The 15,511-nt window shown below is 49.0% G+C and overlaps 1 protein-coding gene across 1 annotated transcript in view; it reads right to left on the bottom strand.

Annotated features, from left to right (window-relative positions):
• LOC147124004 (microfibrillar-associated protein 3-like) overlaps positions 1-14,108 on the bottom strand; it is a 36,390-nt gene extending 22,282 nt beyond the window's left edge. The window contains exons 1-2 of the mRNA XM_085976997.1: positions 13,639-14,108; positions 11,462-11,881 (exon numbers count right to left, since the gene is read on the bottom strand). Of these exons, the coding sequence (XP_085833123.1) occupies positions 11,462-11,735 (274 nt within the window). The 5' untranslated portion in view covers positions 11,736-11,881; positions 13,639-14,108. The remainder of the gene's footprint in view (positions 1-11,461; positions 11,882-13,638) is intronic.
• Positions 14,109-15,511: the final 1,403 nt, after the last annotated feature.

Genomic DNA, 15,511 nt, shown 5'->3' with positions numbered 1-15,511 from the left:
GGGCCTTGATGAAGTGGAAGAACCTGGTGACCCCCGGGTGGCAGAGGTCATTGTGGAGGGCCCTCAGCCTATCGATCTGCGCGCTGGCGCAGGTGCCACGCGATAGGGCATCTGGGGGTTCATTGAGCTTCCCAGGCCGGTACAAGATCTCGTAATTGTAGGTGGAAAGTTCGATTCTCCACCTCAAGATCTTGTCATTTTTGATTTTGCCCCTCTGCTTGTTGTTGAACATAAAAGCAACTGAACGCTGGTCAGTGAGCAGGGTAAATCGTTTTCCGGCCAGGTAGTGCCTCCAATGACGCACAGCCTCCACAATAGCCTGGGCCTCCTTCTCGACCGCGGAGTGTCTGGTCTCCGGGCCCTGGAGGGTTCATGAGAAGAATGCCACAGGTCTCCCCGCCTGATTAAGGGTGGCGGCCAGAGCGAAGTCGGACGCATCGCTTTCCACCTGGAAGGGGATGGATTCGTCCACTGCGTGCATGGTGGCTTTGGCAATGTCCTCCTTGATATGGTGGAAGGCCGAGCGGGCCTCTGCCATCAGGGGAAAAGAGGTGGATTTGATCAGCGGACGGGCTTTGTCTGCATAGTAGGGGACCCACTGGGCGTAGTAGGAAAAAAACCCTAGGCACCTCTTCAGAGCTTTTAGGCAGTGGGGGTTCCATAAGGGGACGCATCCGGTCCGGGTCGGGACCGATGACCCCGTGTTCCACAACACAGCCAAGGATGGCGAGACGGTCTGTGCGGAATATGCACTTCTCCTTGTTATATGTCAGGTTCAGGAGTTGGGCAGTGCGGAGGAATTTCTCGAGGTTTGCGTCATGGTCCTGCAAGTCATGGCCACAGATGGTCACATTGTCTAGGTAAGGGAAAGTGGCCTGCAGCGCGTTTTGATCGACCATCCAGTCCACCTCCCTTTGGAAGACGGAGACCCCGTTGGTAAAGCCAAAGGGAACCCAAGGAAGTGATAGAGGCGGCCGTTTGCCTCAAAAGCAGTATACTGGCGGTCTTCGGGGCGGATGGGGAGCTGGTGGTACGCTGATTTCAGGTCAATGGTCGAAAAGACGCGGTACTACGCGATCTGGTTGACCATGTCAGCTATGCGGGGGAGTGGGTAGGCGTCCAGCAGGGTGTAGCGGTTTATTGTTTGGCTGTAGTCGATGACCAGGCGTTGTTTCTCGCCGGTCTTAATGACCACAACCTGGGCTCGCCAGGGGCTGGAGCTGCCCTCAATAATCCCCTCCTTCAGGAGCCGCTCCACTTCGGTTTTGATGAAAACCCTGTCCCCGGCACTGTATCGCCTGCTCTTTGTGGCGATGGGCTTACAGTCGGGGGTGAGGTTAGCAAACAGTGGGGGGGGTGGGGACTCCGAGTGTGGAGAGGTTGCATCTGGTGCGCGGCGGGCAATTTGGAGGCTGCTGGCTGCGGACTGTGAGTGGGGGGGAGGGGGCCACCGTACGCCATCGTAACGCTTTTGAGGTGGCACTGGAAATCCAACCCCAGTAGAACGGCAGCGCAAAGTTGGGGCAGGACCAGGAGTTTAAAATTATTGAACACAGTCCCGTCTACTACTAGTGTCACCACGCAGTAGCCGCCAATGTCCGCTGACTGGGACTTGGCGGCCATAGAAATTCGCTGGTGCGCAGGCAGGACTGGGAGAGAGCAACGCCGCACCGTGTCGGGGTGGATGAAGCTCTCTGTGCTCCCGGAGTCAAAAAGGCAGTTTATTGCATGGCCGTTTACCTTAACGTCCATTTTGGACCGGGCTAGTTGGTGCGGTCTCGTTTGGTCCAGCGTAACAGAGGCCAGCGTAGGGGTCAGTGTGTCGCTGCGGGTATCAGATGGGGGGGGGGGGGGGTTGGCGGCCTGCTGCGTCCCGGCTGGTGTCCAAGATGGCGGCGTCCATGATTCCCATGTGGCTGGAGTCGTCCAAGATGGCTGCTGCTGCGGTGGTTCGCACATGGCTGGGGAGGCCCAAGATAGCGGCCCGCACGGCCCACACGCGGCGCTGTTGGGGGCCCAAGATGGCGGCTGGCACGGCCCACACGCGGCGCTGCTGGCGTTCGGGGTGGCTTTGGCCTTGCAGACGCTAGCGTAGTGTCCCTTTTTCCCGCAGCCCGAGCAGGTCGCATTCTTCGCCGGGCAGCGCGCTCTGGGGTGTTTGGCCTGGCCACAGAAGTAGCATTTCTGGCCTTGGGATACTGCTGTCTGGCTTTGGGACACTGCTGCGGTGGTTGGGCCGTTGTTCGGCTGTGGCTGGGGTGGCACGGTGCTATGGGGCTGTCCTACCGTGTCCCAGGTTGTCGTTCCCCGCGGCGTCCACGGTGCAGAGGAGTAGGCATCCATGCCCCGGTAGGCTGCGTCCAGCGTTAGTGCGATTTCGGAGGCTTTGTCGAGGGTGAGGTCACTCTGCTCCAGCAGTCGCTGTCGGGTGTAGTTGGACCTGTGGCCCGCTACGAAGGCATCCCGGATCAGTTCCTCCGTGTACTTAGTGGACGTTACCGCCTTACACCCACAGGCCCGGCCAAGCACGGACAGTGCTTGGAGGTATTCCTCAGTCGATTCCCCAGGTTGTTGCTTGCGACTCCCCAGGAGGTGCCTGGCGTAAACTTCGTTCACAGGGCGCGTGTACTGGGTCTTGAGGAGCTGGAGGGCGGCTGTGTACGAGGTCGCGTCCCGGATGACTGAGTACACTCGGTGGTTCACCTTGGAGATCAGGACAGACAGTTTGTTCGCATCCGTTACGACCGCAGTGGAGGCAGTCAGGAATGCCTCGAAGCACATGAGCCAGTGAGCAAACTTGGTGGAAGCGTCCGCTTCCCGACTGTCCAGGTCCAGGCATGCTGGTGTGAGGATCTTCTCCATTATAAAAAATTTAGTTAATAAAATTGATGCGCCATCAATTACTCAAAAGACTGAGGTTAAGCGAGTAACAACCAGGCTTTTATTAACTAAAGAATGAAGGTCTAGTCTCAAGTGGTCGACCCGTCCAGAATACTAAGGGACTGGGAGGTAGTCACTTATATACCTGGAATAGTGGGAGGAGTCAGCCGAGGCATGTCCAGACCTGTACCTAGTGGAATACACATACACTTACAGACAGGTATAACAGTGGTTTACCACACTTTCGAAAATCATCGCTTTTGAAATCCAAAAGCAAAATACTGCGGATGCTGAAAATCCGACAGCTACCTGGACTACACTTTCTCCCACCCCGCTCCCTGTAAGGACTCTATCCCATTCTCCGTCTCCATTGCATCTGTTCTGAAGACGCCACCTTCCACATTAGTACTTCTGACATGTCTTCCTTTTTCCTCAACCGTGGATTCCCCTCTACCGTGGTTGACATGGTCCTCGACCGTGTCCGTTCCATTTCCCGTACTTCTGCTCTCACCTCTTCCCCTCCCTCCCACAACCACGATAGGGTTCCCCTTGTTCTCACCTTTCACCCCACCAGCCTCCACATTCAACGGATCATCCGCCGCCATTTCCGTCACCTCCAGCGCGATCCCACCACCAAACACATCTTCCCCTCACCTCCCCTTTCAGCATTCCAAAAGGGATCCTCCCTCCATGACACCCTGGTCCACTCCTCAATCACCCCCCAACACCCACTCCCCTTCCCATGGCACCTTTCCTTGCAAGCGCAGGAGAAGCAACACCTGCCCTTTTACCTCCCCCCTTCTCACTGTCCAGGGCCCCAAACATTCCTTCCAGGTGAAACAGCGATTTACTTGTACTTCTTGCAATCTAATATACTGTATTCGCTGCTCACGATGCGGTCTCCTCCACATTGTGGAGACCAAACGCAGATTGCGGAACACCTCCGTTCAGTCCGTAAGCGTGACCCCGAGCTTCCTGTCGTCTGTCACTTTAATTCTCCACTCCACTCCCACTCTGACTTCTCTGTCTTCAGACTCCTCCACTGTTCCAACGAAGCTCAACGCAAGATCGAGGAAGAGCACCTCATCTTTTGATTAGGCACTTCACAGCCTTCTGGACTCATAATCAACAATTTCAGATCTTAACCTCTGCCCCTATTTTTTCAGCTGGCAGCTGTTGATGATTCTGCCATTCCCATTTACACCTCTTCTAGACTCATCTTTTGTTTCTTTACTTGTCCCATTACCATCTCCTTTTGCTTTGTACAATTATACCATTTGTCATTTAATCTCTCCTGCCTTCCATCCTATCACAGACCTTCCCTTTTGTTCTTTCCTCCCCTTTCCCTGCCCCTGCTTAAAATCTGTTACATCTCCAGCTTTTTCCAGTTCTGACGAAGGGTCATCGACCTGAAACGTTTAACTCTGTTTCTCTCTCCACAGATGCTGCCTGACCTGCTGAGTATTTCCAGCTTTTGAAATCTATGTTGGCCACTCCTAACTATTTTCTCTTTATCTAAATGCGTGGCCTTAATTAGAGATTCTAAAATTTGCCTACCACAGATGTTAAACAAACTGGCTTGTAATTACCCAAATTAGCACCAACTTTTTTTAAATGGCTATTACAATGGGAGCTTTTTAGTCCTCTGGCACACATCCACACCAAATAAAGTCTATAATTAGAAGGGCCTCAGCAATTTACTGTCACAGGACTCTAGGGTGCATCTCATCAGCGTCCTGCAACTTTGTTTTCCTTTAGCCTCACTAACTTAGTTTAAATTTTCTTTTTAGCTATCATAATCGCCTCGCTCTCAATCCCTTCAGAATTCACCGTATCTCCGATAGCCTTCTCTTTAGAGAAGATGATCAGGCACTTCATAAATGCAAAGTATTTCTTCTTTTAGATGCTATGGAACTGCAGGGTATTTGGAGCTTTCTCAATGTTTCTTTTCCAGATTCCCATCAGTTGGCAGTTTTTTTTAACTGCACTTACGTTCTTTTTGTTGAGTTTTCACATTTAATTTTGTAACTACTTGAGGGCATCCAAAGTTCTGCTGCCCGTATCCTAACTCGCACCAAGTCCTGTTCACCCATCGCCCCTGTGCTCGCTGACCTACATTGGCTCCCGGCCTGGCAACGTCACAAATATAAAATTCTCATCCTTGTTTTTCAAATCCCTCCATGGCCTCACCCCTCCCTATCTCTGTTACCTCCTCCAGCCCTCCGCAATCTCTGCTCTTCTTGAATTCTGGCCTCTTGAGCATCTCCAATTTTTGTCGCTCCCCCATTGGAGGCCCTTTATTAAGTGTCAGCTTGGCTCAGTCACCTCTAATTCAGAAGGTTGAAGGTTCAAGCCCAGGACCTGAGCACATGATGTAGGCTGGCACTTCAGTACGGTACTCGCCTGAAAGATGGCACCTCCGACAGTGCAGCACTTCCTCAGTACTGCACTAGAGTGTCAGCCTAGATTTTGCGCTTTACTAGCTGGAGTGGGGCTTGATGATACAAAGATGGGACGGAAAGTAGTGAGTGAGGAGGACATAAAAAACCTGCAAAGGGACATAGACAGGCTAAGTAAGTGGGCAGAGATTTGGCAGATGGAATACAATACTGGAAAGTGTGAGGTTATGCACTTTGGCAGGAAAAATCATAGAGCAAGTTATTATCTTAATGGCAAGAAACTGGAAAGTACTGTAGTACAAAGGGATCTGGGGGTCCTGGTGCACGAAACTCAAAAAGTTAGTATGCAGGTGCAGCAGGTGATTAAGAAGGCCAATGGAATGTTGGCTTTTATTGCTAGGGGGATGGAATATAAAAACAGGGAGGTATTGCTGCAGTTGTACAAGGTATTGGTGAGACCGCACCTGGAATACTGCATACAGTTTTGGTGTCCATACTTAAGAAAAGACATACTTGCTCTCGAGTCAGTACAAAGAAGGTTCACTCGGTTAATCCCGGGGATGAGGGGGTGGTCATATGAGGAGAGGTTGAGTAGATTGGGACTCTACTCATTGGAGTTCAGAAGAATGAGAGGCGATCTTATTGAAACATATAAGGTTGTGAAGGGGTTGGATCAGGTGGATGCGGTGAGGATGTTCCCAATGATGGGTGAAACTAGAACTAGGGGGCATAATCTTAAAATAAGGGGCTGCTCATTCAAAACTGAGATGAGGAGAAACTTCTTCACTCAGAGGGTGGTAGGTTTGTGGAATTTGCTGCCCCAGAAAGCTGTGGAAGCTACATCATTAAATAAATTTAAAACAGAAATAGATAGTTTCCTAGAAGTAAAGGGAATTAAGGGTTACGGGGAGCGGGCAGGAAATTGGACATGAGTCTAGGTTCGGAATGGTCATGGCCCTGTGGGTAGTGGAGTGGGCCCAGGGGCCGTGTAGCCTTGTTCTGCTCCTACTGTGTTCTAATTCTGTGTTAGATTTCAGGAGATGGTTTTATTCCTGTTCCTGGCTGGGGTGGAGATCGCCTTTACAGAAGGTAAGTACTGTAGAAAATATAGGGACAGAGTGATCTCCTGGAAGAATTTCGATCGCCTAGATGGGTCGGAGAGGAATTTCCCAGATTTTTTTCTCCCAAATTGGCCATTGGGTCTTTATCTGGTTTTTCGCCTCTCCCGGGAGATCACATGGGTTCGGGTGGATGCAGAGTGATAGAAGATTTGAGGTTAGGATCAGATCAGCCATGATCTTATTGAATGGTGGAGCAGGCTCGAGGGGCCGATTGGCCTACTCCTGCTCCTATTTCTTATGTTCTTATGAAGCCACAACCTTCTGACTCAGAGGTGAGAGTGCTGCTTCTGAACCACGGCTGACATGGTAATATTTTTATGTTAAAGTGTTACCAATTCGCTACCTTAAAAAAACCTCTTTGAGAGGATTAAGGGTGGAATTTCAAGGGAGCCAAACATAGAAACATAGAAGATAGGAGCAGGAGTAGGCCATTCGGCCCCTCGAGCCTGCTCCGCCATTTAATGAGATCATGGCTGATCATCCAAATTCAGTACCCTGTCCCTGCCTTTTCCCCATATCCCTTGATCCCTTTAGCCTTAAGAAATATATCCAACTCCTTCTTGAATATATTTAATGAATTGGCCTCCACTGCCTTCAGTGGTAGAGAATTCCACAGGTTCACCACTCTCTGGGTGAAGAAATTCCTCCTCATCTCTGTCCTAAATGGCTTACCCCTTATCCTTAGACTGTGACCCCTGGTTCTGGACTCCCCCGCCATCGGGAACATCCTTCCTGCATCTAGTCTGTCTAGTCCTGTTAGAATTTTATAAGTTTCAATGAGATCCCCTCTCATTCTTCTAAACTCCAGCGAGTATAAGCCCAATCGGCCCAATCTCTCTTCATACGTCATTCCTGCCATCCCAGGTATCAGTCTGGTGAATCTTCGCTGCACTCCCTCCATGGCAAGAACATCCTTCCTCAGATAAGGCGACCAAAACTGCACACAATACTCAAGGTGTGGTCTCACCAAGGCCCTGTACAACTGCTGAGAAGATCCCAGGTTTAATTCCTGGCCCGTCCCAAGAGACAATGTCAGTTGGGAAGCTGTTAAGGGAGCCCGACGACGACCAGGTTTTCCCCCCTCACGACTGCTATCTAACGGTCCGTGCTGCGTGGGTGTTGGATGAGGACAGGTTAGCCTGGTGAATAGCCCGCCAACAGTCTAAGCTCACGCGTGAGGAATGAGCGAGGTACAGAATGGCAATCAGCACTCATAGGAATTGCCAGACGATAAAACGACCAAGGTCCACCTACTTCGCCTAGGTCTCATGATACAGGGATAATGGAGTTGTTGGCTAATCAGAGACCGTACCCAGGAAAGGAGTCAATGTCGTCGAGAAAAGGAAGAAGAGAAGGGAGAAGACTGGCGAACGAAGGGGAAGGATGAAAAAAAAATTACAGGCAAGGGCAAGCTCAGGAAATGGACACTTTAACAACTTATCAGGCTGCGGTGTTAGCCGTGACTCAGTTGGTGGCACTCTTGCCCCCCCCCCCGCCAAATCAGAAGGTTGTAGGTTCAAGTCCCACTCCAGCACTTGAGCACATAATCCAGGCAGACACTCCAGTGCGGTGCTGAGGGAGCGCTGCACTGTCGGAGGTGCCGTCTTTTGGATGAGACGTTAAACCGAGGCCCCGTCTGCCCTCTTGGGTAAAAGATCCCACGGCACTATTTTTTGCAGGTGCTGTTTCCCCGGTGTCCTGGCCAATATTTATCCCTCAACCTACATCGCTTAAAAAAAAGATTATCTGGTCATTATCACATTGCATTCCGTGCACAAATTGGCTGCGGCATTTCCTACATTACATCAGTGACTGCACTTTAAAAAGTACTTAATTGGCTGTAAAACTCTTTGGGACGTCCTGAGGTTGTGAAAGGCGCTATATAAATGCAAGTCTTTCTTGGTTTCTTTACATGGGGCCCCCCACAGATTAAACTGTTGATTATTAGCAACGCCATATTTTTAAATGTCTAATCTGCCCTTTGGTTATGGAAATTGACCTTGGCATTCATGGGCTTTAGCTGCACAAAGGAAACGTTTGGTCAGTAACCAGAGGACTCCAACTTAAAGACACTCAGCAGAAGAGCCAGAGGGGAGATGAGGAGAACTTTTTTTAAGTAGCGCATCGTAATCATCTGGAACGCGCTGCCTGAAAGGGTGGTTAGAAGCAGATTCAATAGTAACTTTCAAAAAGGGAATTGAATAAACACATAGAAACATAGAAGATAGGAGCAGGAGTAGGCCATTCAGCCCCTCGAGCCTGCTCCGCCATTCAATGAGATCATGGCTGATCATCCAAATTCAGTACCCTGTCCCTGCCTTCTCCCCATATCCCTTGATCCCTTTAGCCTCAAGAAATATATCCAACTCTTTCTTGAATATATTTAATGAACTGGCCTCCACCGCCCTCTGTGGCAGAGAATTCCACAGGTTCACCACTCTCTGGGTGAAGAAATTCCTCCTCATTTCAGTCCTAAATGGCTTACCCCTTATCCTTAGACTATGACCCCTGGTTCTGGACTCCCCGGCCATCCGAAACATCCTTCCTGCATCTAGTCTGTCCAGACCTGACAGAATTTTATAGGTTTCGATGAGATCCCCTCTCAATCTTCTAAACTCCAGCGAGTACAAGCCCAATCGACACAATCTCTCTTCGTACGTCATTCCTGCCATCCCAGGTATCAGCCTGGTGAATCTTCGCTGCACTCCCTCCATGGCAAGAACGTCCTTCCTCAGATTAGGCGACCAAAACTGCACACAATACTCAAGGTGCGGTCTCACCAAGGCCCTGTACAACTGTAGCAAGACATCCTTGTTCCTGTACTCGAACCCTCTCGCTACAAAGGCATGGAAGGAACGAAACTGTAAGGCTGTGGGGGAGAAGAGCAGGGGGAGTGGGACTAATTGGAAAGCTCTTTCGAAGAGCGCTCACAGGCACGATGGGCCGAATGGCCTCCTTCTGCAATGTATGATTCTACGATGCATGCATTAAACATTTGCACACTAACATTCGCACAACACAGTTTCAAGGACACATCGTGGTAGTCTTCTTAAGCATTGCTGTCGCCTCCACAAATGAGGCAGGCCGGTTAATTTACGAGTTGTGAGCGACTTGGAATTTGCCTCATCATTTCACAAAACCTGTTCTTCCACACAATCTCACACCCCAGACAAAACTTCAATCCAATGCCTGGTTCAATTGGTATATACAAGAGCAACATACTGGCAAAGCTGAGTGAATGGCCTGTACACACAAACAAGCTTATCTGCAGCTGATCTAGCTAATCTTCAATGGTGTTGCTCACAGGTAGTCTGGGGCCTGGTTTTTTTTCTGGACTGTACAGTTATAATGCCCAGTTTCTATGATGGCGCTATGCTTAAGCTTTAAGACGGCTCAGGCTGGTCTAAATAGGCACAGCGTGGGGTCAACCAGAGGCTAATTGTTGAGGGAAGCTTCTGTAGATTGGCAGTTGCTTGTAAATTCCTGGTTCCTGCTTTTGGGGAGAGAGATCAGGTACCAAGGTCTGAAAATCCAAAAGGTCATGACTGGCTTTCTTTATATACTTCTGCAACTTTGAAGTGTGACGATCAAATGCGAAACACAATCATTTTTAATGCAAATACATAAAACACTGTGGTGACGTTTTAACTAGATGGAGGGTGGGTGAAGGGAGTAAGTGTTAATAAGATGAGCATTTTTTTGTTGTTTTAATATCTCTAAGGATTGTTCCTGGGTTGACCTGGGTGTCCTTGTACACCAGTCACTGAAAGCAAACATGCAGGTGCAGCAAGCAGTTAGGAAGGCAAATGGTATCTTGGCCTTCATTGCAAGAGGATTTGAGTACAGGAGCAAGGATGTCTTACTACAGTTGTACAGGGCCTTGGTGAGACCACACCTGGAGTACTCTGTGCAGTTTTGGTCTCCTTACCTAAGAAAGGATATACTTGCCATAGAGGGAGTGCAGTGAAGGTTCACCAGATTGATTCCTGGGATGGCAGGACTGTCGTATGAGGAGAGATTGGGTCAACTAGCCCTGTATTCACTAGAGTTTAGAAGAATGAGAGGGGATCTCATTGAAACGTATAAAATTCTGACAGGGCTAGACAGACTGGATGCAGGGAGGATGTTTCCCCTGGCTGGGGGGGGGGGGGGGGGGGGGAGGGGGGGTCAGAACGAGGGGTCACAGTCTCAGGATATGGGGTAGGACATTTAGGACTGAGATGAGGAGAAATTTCTTTACTCAGAGGGTGGTGAACCTGTGGAATTCTCTACCACAGAAGGCTGTGGAGGCCAAGTCACTGAATATATTTAAGAAGGAGATACTGTAGATAGATTTCTAGACACAAAAGGCATCAAGGGGTATGGGGGAGAGAGCGGGAATATGGTATTGAGATAGAGGATCAGCCATGATCATATTGAATGGCGGAGCAGGCTCGAAGGGCCGAATGGCCTACTCCTGCTCCTATCTTTCTATGTTTCTATCTTCTCCTTAGAGCAGAGAAGGTTAAGGGGACATTTCATAGTGGTGTTCAAAATCATGAGAGGTTTTGATAGAGTAGATAGGGAGAAACTGTTTCCACTGGCAGGAGGGTCGGTAACCAGAGGACACAGATTTAAAATAATTGGCAAAAGAACATAGGCGAGATGAGGAGAATTTTTTTTTTTTTTTTTTTTTTTTTTTTTTTTTTTAACGCCACGAGTTGTTATAATCTGGAACGTGCTGCCTGAATTCAAGCAGATTCAATAGTAATTTTCAAAAGGGAATTGAATAAATACTCGAAAAGGAAAGAAATTGCGGGGCTACGGGGAAAGAGCAGGGGGGCAGTGGGACTAATTGGATAGCTCTTTCAAAAGAGGCATGATGGGCCAGACGGCCTTCTTCTGTGCTGTACGATGCTATGCTAAATCAGCTGATTTTGTAAACACACTGCAGTGTCACCCTCCTGTGAAAAGCTGAGCTTTACTTCCAGTATTGTTGGCGGGACGAGATGGGTGAAGCCTGTCTCTGACTTTTATGTGGAGATTTGGGAGAGCGGCGTGAGTGGTTGAATTCTAACTTACCGCCTTCCTGGTCCAGCAACCGGCCACTGGAGTTGTACCACAGAATGCGCGGCACAGGGCTCCCGCTAACGTTGCAGTCTATCGTTACGCTGACCCCCTCTTTCACTATGATGTGATCCAGCCGGGACGTTACGAAAGGCACCCATCCAGCCATCTGCTCCGTCCCATTTGCAGTGGTGTGGTTTACAGCCTGGGCCAGGGCACACAGCAAGCAGCCGCAGGAGGTCAGCAGGAGAAAGCAGCATCGCAGGCTGATCGGCGTAAACATCTTCATACCACCAAGCTGTCACTTTGACCTCCTAGTCATTAATCGTGTGCGTGGAGGATTTTATTTCCATATTAAGATACATACAATATTTCCACTCGGTAACAGGCTGCAGCTTGCAAGTTTCAAATGAGCCACATTCAAGTTGGTGCAACCTAGAAATTAAAAAAAAACATATTTTAAAGGGGGTGCAAGAACAGAGAGACCTGGGGTGTTTGTGCACAAATCTTTGAAGGTTAACATAGCAGTTAATGAAGTATATGGGATTCTGGGCTTTATAACTAGAGACATAGAGTACTAAATGCAGGAAGTTATGCTAAACCTATATAAAACACTAGTTTGGCCCCAGCTGGTGACTAAAGGTCGCCACATGTAATACATTATAGAAAAGGCAAAAAGATATTAAATATATTCTGGGCACCACACTTTAGGAAGGACATGAAGGCTTTGGAGAGGGTGCAGAAGAGATTTACTAGAATGGTTCCAGGAATGAGGGATTACAGTTACGTGGATAGACTGGAGAAGCTGGGGTTGTTCTCCTTGGAGCAGAGAAGGTTGAGAGGAGATTTGATTAGAGGTGTTCAAAATCAGGAAGTGTTTAGATAGAGTAAATAAAGAGAAACTGTGTCCAATGGCTGAAGGGCTGATAACGAGAGGGCACAGATTTGAGGTGATGGGCAAAAGAACCAGAGGCGACATGAGGAAAAACCTTCTTACGCAACGAGTGGTTAGGATTTGGAATGCGCTGCCCGATAGGGCGGTGGATACAGATTCAATAGTAGCCTTCAAAAGGGAATTGGATAAATACTTGAAGGAGAAACAATTGCAGGGATATGGGGAAAGAGCGGGGGGGGAGTGAGACTAACTGGATTGCTCTTCGAAAGAGCCGGCGCAGACTCGATGGGCCCAAATGGCCTCCTGCGCTGTACTAGTCTATGATTCTGTGATCTATAAAGTTACCAGTAGGGATCAGAACTGGCAGACCATCAAACCAAATCGGATTTTATTCCGCAGAACGTGTGCCCAAACCCCCAAACAATTCAAACTGTTTTTCTCCAAAGGGAGCGAAGTGGGAGAGAGATTGGCCTTCAGAATTATTGCAACGGTTGCTTTGATTTGATGCAACAACAAAAGTCGCCACGTGTAATATAACATATTAAATGTATTATAGCTCCACAAGATATGATAAATATTGGTTATATTGGAGGTATATGTGATATAGCTGATATATATATAAAATAGACCTATGCTATATACCAGATATAGCTATTGGCTATATTTAAAAGAAAGACTTGCCTTTATATAGCGCCTTTCACGACCACCGGAAGTCCCAAAGCGCTTTACAGCCAATGAAGTACTTTTTGAAGTGTAGTCACTGCTGTAATGTAGGAAACGTGGCAGCCAATTTGCACCCAGCAAGCTCCCACAAACAGCAATGTGATCATGACCAGATCATCTGTTTTGGTGATGTTGGTTGAGGGATAAATATTGGCCCCAGGACACCACCTCCCATCTTTTCTTCGAGGTGTATATTATTATGTAGCATATATATATATATATATATATATATAGATAAAATAGATCTGATATCTATACTAGATATGACAAATATTGATTAGAGGTGTGTGTTGATGGGACCTGTTACTAGGTTTAATGCGCTATATAAATGCAAATTGCTGGATATCTGTAAAATATTGATACATGAAATATTGGGAGATATTAGAGATATAAATTCGATCTGTGAGATATGTTACAAGAACCCTTAGGTAATAATGCAGGGTTATTGAGAGTGTGGAGGTGTTGAGCCGGGTTCTCTCTCTCTCTCTATATACAGTATATATATATCTAATAATAACAATAATGGGGAGCAGGTATCGCGGACTCGGGAACTGACAGTAAGAGTGTTACTCACCAGCTGATCACTGTCCTTTGCAGCCGCAGCACTTTGTCCTCGTTCTCCTCTCCTCTCCTCTCTGCATACACCGACCTTCGGAAAGGCAGCAGCTTCCTCTTTTTTTTTAGCCTCTCAGTCTGTTTTTCCTTCCAATGCATTTATTATTAAAAACATATATATATATTATATGTATATATTTCTGGAGCTATTTCTCTCGGGTTCCGTGATTGCGATCCTTTAAAAAAAAAACTTGTTGCAATTTGTTTCTTTTGTTGCATTGAACATCCTTTGCCCCTTCCCCTGCCGCCCCTTTGCCTTTCCCCCGCCTTCCTGTGTGTTGTTTTTTTGCTCCCTTCAGCTGGCGAGGAGCGGCTGTTCCTGGCCCGGCTTTTGCAAGGTGACTGACAAGAAGCAGAGGCAACGCACAGGAGCCGCTGACGGCACAGTGAGCCGCCCGGGAGGCTGTGTAACCATCGTCACCGCCCCCAAACTGGGCAGCTGCGCTCTGGGAGTGGGCGGGGCCTCTGCCCCGCAACCTGAATGAATGGCCTGTGCGCTGCACGGCCGGCGCTGCCCGCTCACCCGGGAATCTGAATAATCCAAATGCGCGCGCGCGCACACACACACAGACGCGCAACAGGCGCCTCCCAGTCCCTCTACCCCCGGCACCCGGGAACCTGTGTACTCTTCTGCTTAAAGCTAGACTTGCATTGCTATAGCGCCTTTCACCACCACCACACGTCTCAAAAGCGCTTTGCAGTCTTTTGAAGTGGAGCCACTGCTGTAATGTGGGGCTGCAACTTAACGTAAAGCATTATAAGAAGCTTGACAACAACAACTTGTATTTATAGCGCGCCTTTAACATAGTAAAAGGTCCCAAGGCGCTGCACAGGAGTATTTTAAGACAAAAAAATTTGACTGGTATTTACTTGTTTTGTTGAAGAAGTTTCGGGTTTCTGGTTAAAAGTAGTTTATATGAAGTTTTGATTGATTTCTGATATGGGACTTTGTATACTGTGGTGTTATTTAGTGTTAAATTTGACACCGATCCACATAAGGATAAATTAGGGCAGGTGACCAAAGAGGTAGGTTTTAAAGAGCGTCTTAAAGGAGGAAAGTGAGGTAGCGAGGCGGACAGGTTTAGGGAGGGAATCCCAGAGCTTAGGGCCCAGGCAACAGAAGGCATGGCCGCCAATGGTTGAGCGATTATAATCAGGGACGCTCAAGAGGGCAGAATTAGAGGAGCGCAGATATCTCGGGGTTGTGGGGCTGGAAGAGGTTACAGAGATAGGGAGGGAAGAGGGCATGGAGGGATTTGAAAACTTCAATTAAAATTGGGTTGGCCGGGGGGGGGCGGGGTGATGATGATGCACTCCGCAGTCCCCCCGCGGTACCCGCCGGTCGCGGAAGGCCTCGAGCATGCCAGCGGGCACCGCGTGCTCCGTCTCCAGGGCCACCCGGGTGCCAACGTGGCCACGTAAGAGAGGCAGGCAGTCTGGGCGGAACGATCCCCCCACCACCTCAACCGCCCGCCGCCCGGACCAGTTGATGGCCACTTTGGCCAGGCCCAGGAGCAGTCCCACCAGGAGGTTCCGCACCCCCTCCCCACCACCACCCCCCACAATGACTTGCCTGCTTCCCCCTCCGCACCGGGTGACCGCAGATCAGGAGCGTGGGGACTGAAGTGCAGCCAAAAAATCGAGGAGCAGCCCCTTCAAATAGTGAAATAGGGGCTGCCACCTCTCACACACTACGTACATGTGGAACCCGGACTCCTCCAGGCCACAGAAAAGACAGGCAGCATGGGAGCCCGTGAACCTACTTAATACGTTATTGCTCGGGACTGCTCTGTGCAACACCCTCCAGGCCAAGTCCCCAATAGATAAAGGGA

The sequence above is a fragment of the Somniosus microcephalus genome, chromosome 1 (genome assembly GCF_052327205.1).
Source record: "Somniosus microcephalus isolate GS21.2 chromosome 1, FLI_Smic_1.0, whole genome shotgun sequence".
In the NCBI taxonomy this organism is placed as follows: domain Eukaryota; kingdom Metazoa; phylum Chordata; class Chondrichthyes; order Squaliformes; family Somniosidae; genus Somniosus; species Somniosus microcephalus.
Note: the sequence above shows the minus strand (reverse complement) of the source record. Positions and strands in the feature narration are given on the sequence as shown.